General features: G+C 38.9%; 1 protein-coding gene across 2 annotated transcripts in view; it reads right to left on the bottom strand.

Annotated features, from left to right (window-relative positions):
* The window catches only part of pde5ab (phosphodiesterase 5A, cGMP-specific, b), a 141993-nt gene extending 124440 nt beyond the window's left edge, over nucleotides 1–17553 (bottom strand). Inside the window, exon 1 of one of the 2 annotated variants that reach the window (XM_041779098.1) lies at nucleotides 17270–17553. In XM_041779098.1, the coding sequence (XP_041635032.1) occupies nucleotides 17270–17274 (5 nt within the window). In that variant the 5' untranslated portion in view covers nucleotides 17275–17553. Of the gene's footprint in view, nucleotides 1–16624; nucleotides 16981–17269 lie in introns of those variants that run through there. The other variant, XM_041779099.1, reaches the window with a different exon arrangement.
* Nucleotides 17554–17852: the final 299 nt, after the last annotated feature.

The raw sequence follows: 17852 nt of genomic DNA, 5'->3' as shown, positions 1-17852 counted from the left end.
TTCTGTAATAAAGTACGGCAGCGCTAGCTTGTATAGCTGAGGTTAGCACCAGAGCTGTGCATGTGTACTACCTCATGTTGTCTTGTCGCTCTGATTGGCCCATCATGAATGTACCAGACAGAGTGTTCATCCAATCACCTTCCAAGAATTTTTTGAAAAGTCCTGCCCTTCCCAAACACTTCATATGGGAGCTTCCCAGATGAGTGTGAAATATATCCATGCACTGGAGGTTTGGAAATGGAAATTCTTGTATGTTTTACATGTTTAATTTTGACCATGTGCAGGAGTTTGCCTGCAGTTTTTCTTCATTACAATAAAAAATCCCCAAGAACACTGTTAGATTTTATAATTGTTATGTCACAATGTAATATTCTGGTATTATGATAACACTACAAACAGAATAACATCAATCAGACAAAATACAATCTCACATATTATTTAAAATTAGACACTTTAAAGTGAAACCCTCTTCTATCCATGGCAGGTGTGATGTTTGTGGTGTGATGTTCATGGAAAAATAATCATGTGGAAACACTGGGGAAAGTGTGAAGTGGAAACACACTCATTAAAGCTGTGTGAGTGTGTGATGCCCCAGGGTTGAGCTCAGATGGTGTTTGCTTACTAACATACACACACATGCATACTGCACACACTGTCTATGTCCCATGATGCACTGGTGTCTGATCAGAACAAACAGCTCGTCCTCATGCTCCCTGGTCAATAATTACAGAGAGGTTGTGTCACGGAGGGAAAATCACTGCAAGTATGAGTTGCCTGCTTTAAATTTATTACAGCTCATGAATAAACTGTAATATTTAGTTAGTAAGATGCTGCTTGGTAAGCTAAACTAATGATGAATAAAAAAAAAGTCAAAGCTGTAATTTTGTGACTTTAAAAATCCTCCACTTCAGCACCACCTTGTGGAGACATCATGAAATATAGATTTTTGGCAATGCACAGCAACATGTTATCCACATGCATGTAGCAGTTTTGTAAAAAAAAAAAAATAATAATAATAATAATATAATAATAATAAAAAATGCAAAATTACACCTTAGCAGGGGTCCACTCTTCAAGAATCTGGCACATGGAGGCATCAGGAGTAATATTTCAAACCCATATACCACGTTTCAATAATATTTGGCAAATGGCACAAATTTGAAAGCAGTGATTTTACAGCTGCAGGAAGTGAGGATGACATGGATGTTTAACCCTTAAGAGTTCCTTTGATACCCTAACAAATTTGTCCCTGATGACAAAAAATTGGGTTTTTACCATTTTCTGAATTTTTAACCATTTAAAGGTGAATATGCTTACAAAACTCCACTGTTTTAAACAAAACAAAATGATAAAAATTCAAATAAAATACACACAGACCCTTTTTTTACACATACACCATTATCCAACATCGATAGCAACACACACTTATTTCCATAGCACCCTTGTAGAAAACAGTAAAAAGTGTGAAATTTTGCAGCATGTTTTTAACAGGGAAAAAAATAGCACCATTTGGTGAACAAATGTAAAAAATAGACATTGAAAGGTAGTAGTCTAAAATGAAAGCTTTACATAAAAAATTTGCATTATGTAAAGATAAATCTGGGATCAAAAACTGAACTTTCAATGGTTTTCAATGAAACATTTTTTTGTCCTTAGGAACAAATGTGCCGTTTTAGGCTAATTTGAGCTTTTTTTTTTTTTTTTTTTATTAAACACAGCCAAAATGGCTTGATAATGGAAAACTGAATGGCACAAAACGTCCCTTGGATCTCTTAAGGGTTAATTGTTCTCACTCTTCTTCTACTCTGAATTAAATAGGCTGAAACTGAGATTTTCTAACTAATTAGGGATGCACAACATTATCGCCCTGATATCAGTGTTGCCAGATATCAAAATTTCTGCCAATATTTAAAACTGATATTTTGGCAGCATATATATCGACGGTAAATTTTTACCATTTGTACTAATAAGTTTGTTAAGTTTTAGGCCGGGCCAACAGACCAACACCAGTGAAGGTCCTTTTTTAAGTTCACTCTTAATCTTTTAACTGCAAAGTGTGTTTTCAGTACTCAAGTTTGTTTCTTTGTTCACCCTTTTACATTAAAATGTGTTTAAAGGACTGATGTTTTAGGTCTGAAATACATATTAGAATATCAGGATCAATATTAGGGATTGGAATCACTGGTGGCGGAATTATGACACTTGGGTCGAGATTCAATATTATAGCGATTTTAAACATTTTGTAGTACACCGAGTATTGCGATAGACTGCTATCTTTACCATTTTTTCAACTGTTTAGCTGATTTATCTTCATGCAGCATTCCCTGCAAATCTCGTCCATGCCTTGCTTGCATTCCTAATGTCCATTCCCTGGTGCTGCCATACTTGTTGTACTAACCATCACCCTTTCAGTTCATTGAACAATTCATTTTTAATTGATACAATATCACGATACTATGCTGTATTGATTTTTTTCCCTCTCTCCTGATCAATATCTGCTAAAATTAATCTGTAAATATCAGAGTATCAGATATCAACAAAAATCTAAAATCGTGCATCCCTAGTGTAAATCATGAAACCTGCCTATTGCTGTTTGCTTTATAATTATCATTATTTTTAACATAATTGTTATGTAAAATTAGAAATTTGGTCTCAATCAAATTATACCATCATACTAGTTTGACCTATTTGATAGCAACAATAAGCTGTATTTGCAGTCATGATTTTAATCCTGCCGTCTCAAGATTACCAGATAATATTTATATTCCCTTATCTATAGAAAGCAAGGTGAAAGGTTAATATATGTATATCTTTCAAAGAAAAAAAGGCTCATTTAAGTGTATTTGAAAATTATTTTTCCAACTTCACAGTCTAGTCTAACATGAAGGCTAGCTTTAAAGTGTCCCAGTGTATCTGGTTAAAGTGTGTTTAATCTTCTGATCAGCTCTGAAACGAGCTAATCAGTGTAACTAGAAGCTGAACTTCAGTCTGTAACTCAGAGAGTCAACACAGACCTTTGACAGAAATACTGATTACTAATGAGGACCACAGGAACAACAGTCAAATCTATTAGTCTGCTGATACTTTAATCAAGAAATTATACAGCATAATATTTATGCAATATAAAGAGAGGAAATTCAGCTTTTAAGTGTGAATGCAATGGCTGAATCTGCTATTTATTGTAACTTATGAGTATGTGCACCCCCCCCCACACACACACACAACAGTCCCCAAGATAGTGGTGTGCTTTTAGTTTGTTTGCAAATCTGCAAAGAAGAAGAAGACTACCAAGGCAACCACTTTGTTTGGAATTTGTTTATGTTCTGTGCAGACAACGGCATCCATCCTACTACTATGAATGTTTTCATTACTTCCAAGACACCAACAATGACCCTGTTACTACTTCAGCATCAGCTGTGTAGGACAAAATGGGCCCATGCCGAGCAGATATGTTGGTTTTTAAAGGGACAGGAGATGGTTAGGATTGCATTTAAAGCTTTACACACAGACAAGCATCCCATACTAAAGCACAGTTGGATTCATATCTCTGTGACTGCTGAAACCCACATGAGTCATGCCTGAGAAAGAGTGTAGAGTACGTGCAGAGAAAATTCAGACAGTAGCAGATTCACAAATAAGCAGAAACACTCTGAGAGTAGAGTGGTTTGAGCATGAGTGCAAGAAATAAGAAAGCAATGAAAGATTTGAGGGCTAACAGACATTTTGAGCACAAACAGAGATAATCGAAACACGAGGAGACAGTTTAGAGTAGAAAGACGTCTTTTAATGGACAGTTTGAAGAAAAATCTAAGTCCAAAATCAATAAGTCATGCTCTCAAAATGTTAAGATGTTCTCTTGAGTGCTGCAACAATGTTGACGCCATACAAGACCACCTCTTTAAGTGGACACAGACCAGAATTCAAGGTTAACTCGGATCTGGGCCCCAGTCTCCCTGATTTAAATCTGAGAGAATTAGGAACTCAACATTCATTGGAACCTGCCATGCACAGTACAAGGTATCATGCTGATTTTTGGTCTGCCTTACAACCATAGTCAGCAAAGGCAACTGAGATAAACATCAGAAATGAAGGAGCAACTTCTTGATTTGTGGCGAAAATCAAGAGGCAGTCAATAAGGAAGCAAACTAACCCAGAGACAAAGCACAACAAAAACAGCCATGGTAATGACAGTTAACATAAAGCAGAAAGTTAGATGGGCATCAGAAATGAAGGAGCAACTTCTTGATTTGTGGCGAAAATCAAGAGGTAGTCAATAAGGAAGCAAACTAACCCAGAGAGGAAGCACAACAGAAACAGCTATGATAATGACAGTTAACAGAAAGCAGAAAGTTGGATGGCCATCAGAAATGAAGGAGCAACTTCTTGATTTGTGGTAAAAATCAAGAGCGAGCCAATTAGGAAGCAAACTAACCCAGAGAGGAAGCACAACAAAAACAGCCATGGTAATGTCAGTTAACATAAAGCAGAAAGTTAGATGGACATCAGAAAAGGAAGAGCAACTTCTTGATTTGTGGCGAAAACAAGAGGTAGTCAATAAGGAAGCAAACTAACCCGGAGATGAAGCACAACAAAAACTGCGATGGTTATGACAGTTAACAGAAAGCAGAAAGTTAGATGGTCATCAGAAATGAAGGAGCAACTTCTTGATTTGTGGCAAAAATCAAGAAGTGGTGGTGAATTTACATGTATAAAATCAATACCACAATGAATGTACCAGGAAGCTTGCAGCTTGTCAAACAGATCATGTGTGTGTAAAGTCAAGTTTGACCTCATTAGATTTCTGGTTTTGAGAGTGTGGTGTCTGTCATATTTTCAAAACCTTTAAAGACTTAAAAAATCCTCTAGTGTGTGCCAGACTTACTTCAAAATGAAAAGTCTGAACCGTTGAACTCCACCAGTCACAAAGAGACTAAATCTCCTCAGCCGTATTTCATTGGTGTTTTATTAAAAGGAAAATAAACACCTCTGCTCCCTCAGTGAGCTCCTGTGCTCTCCGTCTGCTCTGCTAACTGGGTTAGTGTCAGTGCATCAGCCTGCTGATGAATAGGCAGCTGTAGGTGTTGGGTAACAGGTTGGGTGGTAGAGCTGAGCTTTGGTATCAATCATGATCACTGCAGCACGTGGAGGTCTGCTCTAGATGCTGGCAGTCTGCTGAGTCGGTCTCTCTGCCTTATTATAGGACTGAACAATTAATTTGAATTAGTTTAAAATGCAATATGACCTAGAATTTTCAAATTGCAGGGGCTGTAATGTCTTTTCAAGTGTCAAAGATGCATGCAAACATACTCATCTATCATGTTTATACTCTTAAATAATCATGACAATATGTTTATCAATTGAAAAGAGATGCAAAAATTGTGTTGTGTTCACAATGTGAGACCACCTTAAGTCATGGATTGAGGCCTAACTGGTGCAGCAGGGCAGCACTTATTTACATACTTAATCTAGAAGTCAACATCATAAAATACCTCTTTTCTCCATTTGATTAATAAGTAAATAAACTGGTAAGAACTGATTTACAACCTCACTTCCAAAAAAGTTGGGATGAATAAAATGTGAATAATAATGTAGCATATAAACAACGTATCTGAGCTATTTCATGAAAAAAATTAGCTCAGATTATTTTTTGATGGCAGCAACATATTTCAAAAAAGTAGGGACAGGGTAACATAAGGCTGGAAAAGTAAGTGGTAACATGACTGGGTATAAAAGGAGAATTTTAGTGAGGCAGGGTCTCTCAGAAGTAAAGATGAAGAAAGGTTCTCCTATCTAAGATAAGCTGGATCATGCAAAGAAGAAGACATATGTGAACAGGATCTAGAAACACCGCTGTATTCTCTGGGCTAAAGCTCATTTAAAATGGACTGAGGCAAAATGGAAAACTGTTCTGTGGTCAGATGACTCACAACTGGACCTCCTTTTTGGAGCCCACTAACACTATGTCCTTCAGACCGAAGAGGAGAGGAACCATCCAGCTTGTTATCCTGGTACAGTTCACAAGCCTGCATCTCTGATGGTATGGGGTTGCACTAGTGCCTATGGCGTGGGCAGCTTACACATCTGGAAAGGCACTATTGATGCTGGAAAGTACATAGAGGTTTTAGAGCAACATATGCCAACATCCAGACAATGTCTCTTTCAGGGAAGACCATGACTATTTCAGCAAGACACTGCTAAACCACGAACAACATCCATCACAACAGCATGGCTTCACAATAGAACAGTCTGGGTACTGAACTTGCCTGCCTGCAGTCCAGACCTTTCACCAATAGAAAACAATGGAGCATCAGAAAAGGAAACCCCAGCAACAAATACCCAGGACTAAGTAGCTCAGACAAGAATGGGACAACATTCCTCTCCCTAAACTCCAAGAACTTGTCTCACTTCCCAGATTTTTACAGACTGTTGTTAAAAGAAGAATGATTGCTGTCTTGCATTAACAGTCTTGAAAATGAATGAGTCTAAATCTGTCCTGGACATAAACATGACTGTTTGAGTATGTACTGTGGAGATTGAGTAGCTTCTATTAGATCTTCTTATCATTTTAAACTCATGAAGGGTCCAGGCATCCTTATTTCTGCAGATATACAGCAGGTGTTAGAGAGGCTAAAATCAGCGGTCAGATGATTCACCTCTCCTCTGTGGACCTGATTCTGTTTATTCTCGACCTTTGCAGATTTATCGAGTCAATTTCCTCGCTCGCATAAACGCTGAGGCGCCGGCTGGCTGACTCTTCACCTCTGCGGCGAAAACGTGTCCTAGATTCAGCACATTAGCCAGCTGGTCAGGCTGTGAGCTGATATTAAAGCTTCTGGTTGGTTTACCACTGAGAATACGGTGTTTAAATCTGGACAGAAGGTGTGAGACAGGCGTGAAAAACTCAATCTTTGTTTCCCGGAGTATCGATCTAAAGACACAGAGGAAAATCAGTACTGTATGAGGGGTTTGGAGTTCAGTCTGACACCTTAGTAAGACATCTAGACGATGTAAATGAAGCAGAAAACAGCTTCTAAACATCTGTTCCCTTCAGTACGGTAGCCCTGCGGGTCAAAAAGAAAAATAGTTCATGAGGCACACAAAAATATTGCAAGACACTTTTTTAAAGCTATATAAGTTATGAAATAGTTTTATTTTTAACATCTTTTTATTATTTTTGTGTTTCATGTAATGTTTGTGTTCCACTGAATTCATTCTGTCCCAAATTTTTTGTTTGATTGAATATTTTTGCATTTCACAAAATTAGATTTCATAAAATTTCATTAAATATCAATGATTGTTTTTCTTTTTTTTACATTTAACAAAAAGGTTTTGCATATCCAATGTTTTCCAAAATGTTTTTATTTTTCATGTTTTTACATTTTATAGTCTTTTACTTACTAGAACTTTTCAAATTGTTGCCTCAGTTCCTTAAATTAACCTAAAATGGCTAAGCTACACAAAAACGGACAAAGTTGTTCCTACACTGCATTCCAAATTATTATGTAAATGATATTTCTCTCTGATTTTCCTAAATATTTGATGCAAATGACAGTCAGTATAATTTCCAAATCATCTACTTTTAGAACATAATTCACCTTTCATTGAATAAACCTCCCACTGACAACTAATTTAAAAAATCAAAATGCACTGTTCCAAATTATTACGTACAACAGACTTTCAAAACATTTTATAGGTTGTAAAGAACTGAAAATGGTCATTTGTTGAATTTGCAGCATTAGGAGGTCATATTTACTGGAATCCAATGCTATTTCAATCAAAAACATCTTCACAGGCAAAGTTACATGTTAACATGTTGTACACATCACATTCATGTGTGTTGTTGTGGCAGTGTGAGAGGAAATACCTCTATTTTCATATATGTTGGAACGTGGTGAAATAATAAAATTTAGGAGAAATGTTTCCCAACTTTTTACAGTGTTAAAGCATTTTACACTGTTTAAGAAGTCTCAGATAGATATACTCTACTGACAGAGTAAAGATTAAGTCTCTCTAAATATCTTTCTGCATGGCAGTCCTATCCCTCGTCTTATCTTTTTCTCTCGTTATTTTTCTGAAGGCAGCAGACTACACGGCTTATATCAGACGTGTGTCTTTAACAACATACCTTGCTATCAGTCTGTTGCCATGGTGACACACTCTGCAGCTATTGGTGAATTAAATCCAGTCTTGGGTTGTTTGCATGGCGTGGCTCCTCCCTGCTTGGTCTGCCAGGCTAACGTGAGCTGTACCTGGGTTACCGGTGTTTGTATCCAGCTCGCCGGAAACTAGTTCAGCTGTAGCGTGTTGTTTAACTCGGCATTTTGTGAAGTTAAAACTACTGTACTTAGAGGTGGAAAGGTTTACTTCCCTGTTCCTTCTCGTCCTTTATACCGAGGAGGGAAAAGTAATTCTGGTGTTTCAAATACAGAGAGCTCACGCTCGAGTGCTCAGCCATGACGTGTGTGTGTGCGCGCAACAGTGTCTGTGGTTGTTTGTGTGTTTCTGCAGAAGCAGTTCTCTCTCTCAGGATGCAGATGTGCTTTCCGCTCCGTCACGTCGTCTGCCGAACCGGATGTTTACTAACCTTCATCAACGAGTTGTTGGCTGTAAAAGTAACGAGTAACGTGTGATCTAAATTCCCAGTAAAGGTAACGGCGTTATTGATTTTAAAAAGACATGTGTTTCACTACCAGTTACCATAAAAAGTAATGGAGTTACTGTAACGCGTTACTCCCAGCACTGGTCATGCATGAAGATAATTTTCCTTCAGAAGGCACGGTTCTTCTTTTTGTACCATGGAAGAAAGTGCCCAGTCAGAAACTCTATATACTTTGCCAAGGTCATTTTACTCCTTCAGGGACCCTAAAGGGACCCCCCAGTTCTCTCCTCATGAATCTGGCCCAGAACATGACTCGGCCACCTCCTTGCTGGTGTCACAGCCTTGTTGGGACATGGTGGCCATCCACCAACCATCCACTACTCCTCCATCTGGACCATCCAGGGTTGCATGGCACTCATCAGTAAACAAGACTATTTGAAAATGAGCCTTCAAGTATTTCTCGGCACACTGCTACCGTTTCTGCTTGTGAACATTGGTTAGGGGTGGCTGAATAGTAGGTTTATGCACAACTGCAAGCCTCTTGAGGATCCTACACCATGAGGTTGGTGGGACTCTAGAGGCACCAGCAGCTTCAAATACCTGTTTGCTGCTTTATAATGACATTTTAGCAGCTGCTCTCTTAATCTGGTGAATTTGTCTGGCAGAAACTGTCCTCATTATGCCTTTATCTGCACAAACCTGTCTGTGCTCTGAATCAGCCACAAATTCCTTCACGGTATGCTGATCACACTTAAGTTTTCATGAAATATGTTTTTATAACGTTTCCAAGGCATTGCACTATTTGACACTCTTCTCATTAGGTTAATTGATGACAATATGTAGCCCATAGGTATGAGCAAGCCTGGTTGTTTGTCTCTGCATGTCAGCGCTGCAATTGGCTGACCAGTCCAGGTTGTACCCTGCCTCTTGCTCAGTGGCAGCTGGGACGGGCTCCAGCCTCCCGTGACCATGATGCAGGAATATTTGAAATTTTAGATTAGTATGGACTTTTGAAAAGAAAACTTCCAAGAAATTCAGATTTTTAAATTTAAATGTTATTGAAGCTTGGCCTTTACCAGTCCTTATGGTCAATTTTCAACATGACCCCCATCCCTGTCTCAATGACTGACACTGAAGATGCCCAGCCACTGACCAGCTGGCCGACACTCAGCCAAAACATCTGTTCAAAATCTAACTTCACGTGACTGTTTTATTCCTCTGTAACCTCAAATTGAATATTCAATATATCCTATTAAGAATATTACCAAAATATTAATTAAAATGTACATTAACATCCTGCACGTCAGACATACACAGGGCCAGAAATTTGGCTAGAAAAGTAAGTGGACATATAAGCATGCAGCAACAAGTGCAGGGAAAGGTCTGTGCTAACCTAAAATGTTTGAAATCTTTGTCGCCTCTCCACAACATAAACACAGTGCACAGCGTTTGCACGTGCTGCAGAGCGAGCCATTTGTTCCTGGTAATCTAAATTGACTTGCAGGGTTGATTGATACAGGAGGGCTCCAGTGTCCCAACCCTGCCATTAATAACAAAGATTTTCTTAAACACTGATTAGTTTCTCGCTGACCACATTCACCCTGTGCCACATTTCTGAGCTCTGATTGGATCTCAACACCATGGCCGGCCATGTCTGTTTATACAGAGTTATATTTGCTCTTTCTCCAGCAAGAGGAATCCTTCTGGGCGGAACGCTTTGATTAATGACCACTCTACGGAGAGATTTGGTTTAGGCCTGTGAGCCCCGCTTGGAAGTTATTGCTTTATAATGAGAACATGTAAGCAAAGGCCATGTGCTTTTCATCACTCGGGAACGACAATTACATAATGAAAAGGAGAAAAACAAGTCAGATCAAAGACGTGAATACAGAGGGGGGCGTTTGGAGAGAGTGTGAATAAATCTGTGTTTCTGATGTTTGGCTCACATTTTCTCTTTTTTTCTGTCATCGTGGTCGCTCTCTCGTCTTTTGATGTGGCTGCCGTCGTTTCTTTTGAGGTAACATGAGTCGCTTTTTCCCTCTTGGGCTGACAGTGACGGAGCCAAGTTCCCATTGTGTTCATCAGAAAACTTCCATTTCAGGACGAGTTATTCACAGCCACTCTGAGGTTAAAAATAAACTCAAAAATATGAGATGAGATGTGGAAGAAAAGCAGGGATGAGGGGGAAAGAGGAGGGAGAGTATGGCAGCCCTGAAGGTCGAGTGCTAAAACATTTAATTGACTGCAAAAATATTTAATGAGTAGGGATGAGTGCCAAAATCCAGTATTAATGTGATGCCGGCCAACACGTCCAGTAGCTACCAAGCTGAATCAGAACAAATATTTTGGTACTTTATTTTGGTACCCTGCCACCTCAACACAACCCCTGCCAGTCAGAGAGAAAGGCACTAATTACCTATATTCTGCTTTGTCCCTGAGCCTGCACCACATTCAACCTAGGAGTTTAGAATTTGGCACACATATTCAGCTAGCCAGAACCTGTAAAAAAAAAAAAAACCCTCTTGGACCTGTATCGCCAAATCAACAGGAAGTAAGCTGTTTGGATTTTTTTTTATATTTGTTAAAATATTGGTCAAAGCAGCCATTTCTGGTGTTTTTTTTTTCCCAGGATGAACTCCTCCAAAGGCAATTGTCTGATTGACCTGTAAACTGGCTGTCTACTAGAAAAGACCTTTGTGGAAAAAAATGTTATTCAGGGTGTTTGAAATTCAAACAGTGTGGGGATAGTAGATGGTCAAACTTTGATGTCTCTAAATGGCTGACATTTCTAAAAAAAAAAAAAAAAAAACAGGGAAAGTTCCAATAACAGTGACTCAATCTCCCATAGAAACACCCCAAAAGTCTCTCACTACCACTCCTACAAGTTCACCAGTCAAACATTTACTCTGTTGCCAGGATAAAGCATAATTCACCATGAAACAGGAAGTAATCATTTTCTGGGTGCCCCCTGCATTAATCAAAAAATCCGCTACCGCAACATATTCAACATGGGTTTTTGAAAATTGGCAGGCTTATGTATCATGCCAAGACCTGCAATAACGCCTCCTGGACCCATAACACCAACTTAATAGGAAGTCTGCCATTGTGATTTTTTTTTTTTTTTTTGAAAAAAAAAAAAGGGGGTCCAAGCAGCCATTTCTGGTGGTTTTCCTAGAACGAATCCTCCAAAGGCATTTGTCTGATTGACCTGAAAATTGACTGTCTGCTAGAAAAGACCTTTGTGGAAAAAAATGTTATTCAAGGTGTTTGAAATTCACCAGTGTGGCTATAGTGGACTGTCAAACTTTAATGTCTCTAAATGGCTGACTTTTCTGAAGAAAAAAAAAATATCTAAAACAGGGAAAGTTCCAACAACAGTGACTCAATCTCCCACAGAAACACCCTTAAAGTGTCTCACTACCACTTCTACAAGTTCACAGGTCAAACATTTATCTGTTGCCAAGTTGAGGAATAATCCGCCATAAAACAGGAAGTAATGGTTTTAGGGGTGCCCTATGCATTAATATAAAAAATCCGCTACAGCAACATGTTTGACATAGGATTTTGAAAATTGGCAGGCTTATGTATCATGCCAAGACCTGCAAAAAAGTCTCTTGGACCCATAACCCAAAACAACAGGAAGTTGTAGAATTGGTGTTAAACATCCTTAGGTATCCATAGTGATTTTTCCAAGTTCACAGGTCGAATACTCAACCTTTTGCCATGCTGTACCATACCTTGCCATGAAGCAGGAAAACAGGAAGTGGCTTTTATTTAGGGGCTAACAACACTTGTATATTCATGAAAACTGGTGGGAATGAGCCCAGTTAAAAACTGAGGTTTAAGTTAGGCTATGTAAATGGGCGTGGCTTAATGGCTCAGTGGCACCCCCTGCATTAGTTATAAACAGCCTTCACAGCATGTTCAAAGCTGGACTTTGAAAACTGTATGTATGTTATGTATCATGCCTGGACCTGCAAAAAGCCTCTTGAACCCCAAAACAACAGGAAGTCTGCCTTTCTTCTTCTTTTTTGAAGACAAATTGTTAAGAGTAGTTTTTCCAGTTTTTTTTCTCAAAGATTAACCCCAGGATGGACTCCTTCAAAATAATTCCAAATCCATGTACATTTTGTGTAGTGCCAGTAAAGATCTTGTTGAATAAAAGGTATTCAGCCCATTTATTTAACTTAAGAGGCATGGCTCTGGTGGTATTTCAAAGTTTGATGTCTCGCCATGCAACAGGAAGTTACTGTTGTTCAAATATTCAGGGTGCAAACTGCCTCAAACTTTAATACTTACCTGTATGTAAACAATAAAAGTCAAGTAGGCACTGGTACATCTTTAAAAATGTCGATTTAGCACTGTAAAAAAAAATCTCAAACAATGCCCAACCCTATTCATGAAATGCAAAAACATCACATCAAATGCAAAATCTAGGGAGGCTCCAACCAGTTTTTGAGCAGCCAATTACCAATCACCTATAAATAAGATTGGTCCTAATGTTGATACTTAGTGTTTTGACATATCAGCTGGTTGGTGGTTGCTCAGTTTACCTCACTTTGTAGTGCACTGAGACATCCACATCTCCTCCCTACCCTGCCTGAGTACCCATTAATCATCCTTGATACCACCTCTACAAGTGGACTCATGTAGGGGTCAGAGTCTGGTAAGCTTTTGCTCATACTGATCAAATTTATCACCCTGAACCACACTGAAACAAATCAGTAAGGAGAAAAGCAGAGTTTGGTCATATTTCTCTGCAGGTTTGACATTTTAAGGAACGGATTTCATGTCACATTTGATCCACTGGAAACATAAAATACTGGCTTGAGCAGCTTTAAACCACAGACCGTGGTTTTGTCCCTCGTAAATTGGTAATTGCACAACTTTCATTCAATTAAAGCTGAAGTCAAATCCAAGTGAAGCTGCTGATCTTTTGATGAGGATTTACTAATGATACGTTTCAGAGATTTAACAGCCTTGCTTCATTTCCCACCAAACCTCTAATTCCTCCACCGCACGTCGTACACAACAGGTCTGTGAGCTAAAGCAGGCCTCTGTGCTACTTCCCCACATCATTTAAAAAGAACTCTGCAAATAAACATCTCTGATCCTCCGTGGTGAAAACAAAGCAAGAAGGTCCCTGGAGATATTTACGCTGTTCTGATCTGGGGGGAAGATTACAGGACGAGGAGAGAGAGTGGAGAAGACGAGGCGAAAAGGGCCTTATATAGTCAGAATAAACTCATCCTTCAGATCAGGTAACACAAACTTTTATTAGTGGCAGAGATGGTAAAGTGCACACATTCTTAACTCAATGAAATGCACAGATATGGGTGTAGAAAGAGCAGAAGATCTTATTTCATTTCTGCAACTCAGTGAAAATGAAAAAGTCCAGTGCTAATTCAAATACGGCCTTGTTTGCAAGCAATTTTGTGTGGTTTTACCTTTTCCAACAGTGCATCAAGGTACATCAATTCATCCAAAAGTTCTCAAAGCCACGGGACAATGTTAACAGGACATGTCCTGTCCGCCATTACAGACACAAAATGTTTATGGTAGCTGTAGAGATACTATTTGTTATGCAAAAACTACTTTACCAGGAAGTATGAACTCTACTAGAGCTGCTGTTTATTTGCTGTATGTCATTCATACTGCTGACTTTAAATGGCCCATGATCATGTCTACCATCTGCCATCAAACCTGCGTTCTTCACCCAGTTTGATGTCTGTAATAACAGCAACATACAGCGAGTGTGCTTGCTTTGCACAGCGTCTCTGTCGGTCTGTCTGGGGCTTTAGCTGTAAGCTGCAACAGATCAACTTGGTTTATCTTGAGCCTAGCACTGCAGTAATCTTATTATAAAATCCTAAATCATGACTTGCTTGTTTTAAGTCTAAAAAAGCAGGCTGTGGTGTTAAATGAGGTCAGAGGAGCGGTTATAAACACAGTAGCTCTGCACACTAGCTCTGTTAAGACTAAATTAAATCAGTGATAATGATGATGCTATTTCTTACAAGTTCTTCTCAGTAAACGTCCACAGTTGTTTCATCCGAGTGCTTTAATCACGAGTAGTGATGTTGTCAGTATCAGCTTCACACACCTCAGCATGAGCAAAATGAAACTTCAAAATACAAGTGCTGTAACAACGACGTGAACATAGAGAGCTTTATTAAAGCATTTAGATATGAGTTCATCAGCAATCACAGGTTTGTTTAACGAGGAGGGAGAGGGTTGGATTTTAGGTCCAACCGTAATAAACTGTGCTTTTCTCAAATGAATGAGAATGGAACCTGCTCACTGCCTGGGCTGTATGGTGGCCAGGAAGTCTCACACTAATGCATAACTAAAGACATTTGCATCAACAGAGCTGCTTGCCAATAGCTACAACACCAACAGAAACAGGCGCATCATGAGTGTTTGCGCGCAGCTATTTGTGTTTTTCTTTATTTTGATCTCATATTTTTACCCTTTAAACTCATGATTTTGATCTTAATCCCTGCTTTGACCTTTAAACTCATGCTACTAATGATAATCTCATATTTTGTACTTTAACACTTATGAGTTGGATTTAAATCTCATATTTTTACCCTTTAAACTCATGATTTTGAGTATAATCTCATGTTTTGACCTTTTCACAATCATGATTTTAACGTTAATCTTATTGTTTTTTGTACTTTTTTTAAACTCATGATTTTGACTTTCATGTCATAGTATGACTTTTTAACACTCATGATTTTGATTTTTATCTCATATTTTGACCTTTTCACACCAATGATTTTGACTTTAGTCTTAATTTTTTTTTTTACTTTTTAAACTCATGATTTTGACTTTAATTTTAGATTTTGACCTTTTAACACTCATGATTTTGAATTTAATCTCATATTTTGACTTCTTAAACTCACAATTCTGATTTTAATCTCATATTTTGACCTTTTCACAATCATGATTTTGACCTAATTTAAAATTTTGCCCTCTCACACTCATGATTTTGACTTCAATCTCATATTTTGACCTCTTAACCTCTCGATTTTAGTTTTAATCTCTTATTTTGACCTTTTAATCTCACGATATTAGTTTTAATTCTTTTTACTTTTTAAACTCGTAACTTGGAATTCAATCTTATATTTTGGCCTGTAGAACTCATGATTTGGACTTCCTATCTCATATAATTTGCCTTTTAATAATATTATTTGACTTTTAATTATGTATTTTAACCGTAACTATTAAGTTTGACTCTTCGAGATTTGAGCCTTTAAAGTTTTTATTTTGACTTTTGTAAAACTCAGAATCATTTATCATCAGGGTGAGTTTGTTTCCCCTCCCTTATTTATTACTGGCTCTCAGGCTAGACCTGAACTGAGACTCTGGCCCCTGCTGTGATTGAGTTTGGCACCCCTGGTCTACAGCCAGGCAAACACCTTGCACACTTTGCCTACCATGTTATGGCTAAAAAGCAATCAAATGTCACGTTGCAGGTTGTAAAAGAATGGTAATAAATGAATGAATATATTCCATTACAGCAATGCATTCTTTTTAATTTTGTTTCTTGATCTTAAACAGTCACATTTTTTGTGCAAAGTTTGGTTGATTTTGGAGTTTCATCTGCTAAGGCTCTCTCCAAAGTACACGGATGAAAACTCCAGCTGCACTATGAGCTCATACACGTGAGTATCCCATGAAACTTAAGTGTTCCTAATTGAAATATGGTCACCCTTACTCACACTGCTGTGACACTGAGCTCCAAACAAATTATTTTGTCCTTTTACTTGGGACTGATGTTGGCAACCCAAAGCTAGACATAGAGGTGCAAAGTTCAGCCTGTGTTTAATCTCTAAGGTAATCTCACCATCTGTGTCTGCAGAGCTGAAGATAACTGCAAACATGTCAAGAATCTCTAGGGAAAGCCAAGAGGAGAAGCTGCAGAACCATGCATGTGTGCAAAGTTTTACAAGGAAGAAAGCACCTCATTCAGTGAAAAATGAAAGTAAAAGCACAAGAGACAGAACAACAGACAAAACTGACCAGTCAGCAAGCCAAATTCTCTGTTCTCCTCAGCTGACTCGGCCTATCCCAATGCTCCGTGGTCAAAAAAGAGTGGTCAAAGGTGAGGAAGAAGCTTTGGAACCAGTTCAGATCAGCCCACAAGTCCCATGACCCTCGATGGGACTGGTGCCACAAGAAGCCGGACTGTGGGATCCAAGCCTTTTTTAAAAAAAATGACGGCATGTGTTTGTTTATGTTTGCCCCGGTGGGCGGCACATGAAAAAGAAATCATCCCAGAGGAGGGGTTGCCAAAGTGTGAGAGCTGACACGTTCAGTCTGGCACTGGTTAAATGAACTTTGGAGAGTTCAGGCAAAAATGGAGGGAAAAAGAGATTTTGTTGGAACTTTTATGCATGCAGTCCTCCTTAAGTTGTGGTTTTTAAACATGCTAAGCCAATTTTTCTCTCTGTGTGGTATAAAAGAGTCAGATTGTTCCATTATGGAGACAATTATTGCTGCAGATCTGCTAAAATAAGCACAACTCTGCCTTAGAAAAGCACTTTTCGCTCCGTCACTCTCAGGAAACTTAAACTCTCACACACATGGGAAACTTCATCATGGATAGCTGTGGTTGCGGTCTGTCTTTTTCAACAGCCTCCATCCTCACTCATGTTTCGTACTCACCCCATGGCGGCGGTGGAAATCAGTCCTTCTGGCTCTGCTGGGCGACCACACTCATCCACTCCCTCTGATGGGGTCTAACAAGGGGGTTTCCTCCTCTGGTTTCTCCCCCTTTCTTCTCGCCCCCTCACCCTCCTCTCCCTGGGCTTCAGTCGTATCCTTTTTTGGAGCTGGAGCGGAGAAGAGAAAATAAAAAAGAGTGTTAGAAAGTGAGAAGAGAAAGCAGAGACAGGATCATAATAATTGCTCCAGTGTCCCACACGAGGGACCCTGCCTGCCTCCAGTGATCCAACACTCTCCGTCTAATCATCCCTCCTCCTCCTCCTCCTCCTCCTCCTCCTCCTCTTCAGGCTCAGAAACTGTGCAGGCCTACAGGGACCCTCTCCACACTGGGACAAAACACCCCTTCTCCTCTTTATCCACTCCTTATCATACTTTTTAACATTTCAGCTATGTGGATGACTTAAGCCAAAGTCATTAAGCTTCATTGACTAATTTCTCCTTTTCCAGAATGATGTACCACCACCTTTACAAAAACGCTGGGGTGCTCAGTAAAATGTAAACAAACAAAATGTAAAAGTTTGCA

Source organism: Cheilinus undulatus, linkage group 22, assembly GCF_018320785.1.
Source record: "Cheilinus undulatus linkage group 22, ASM1832078v1, whole genome shotgun sequence".
Taxonomy (NCBI): domain Eukaryota; kingdom Metazoa; phylum Chordata; class Actinopteri; order Labriformes; family Labridae; genus Cheilinus; species Cheilinus undulatus.
Note: the sequence above shows the minus strand (reverse complement) of the source record. Positions and strands in the feature narration are given on the sequence as shown.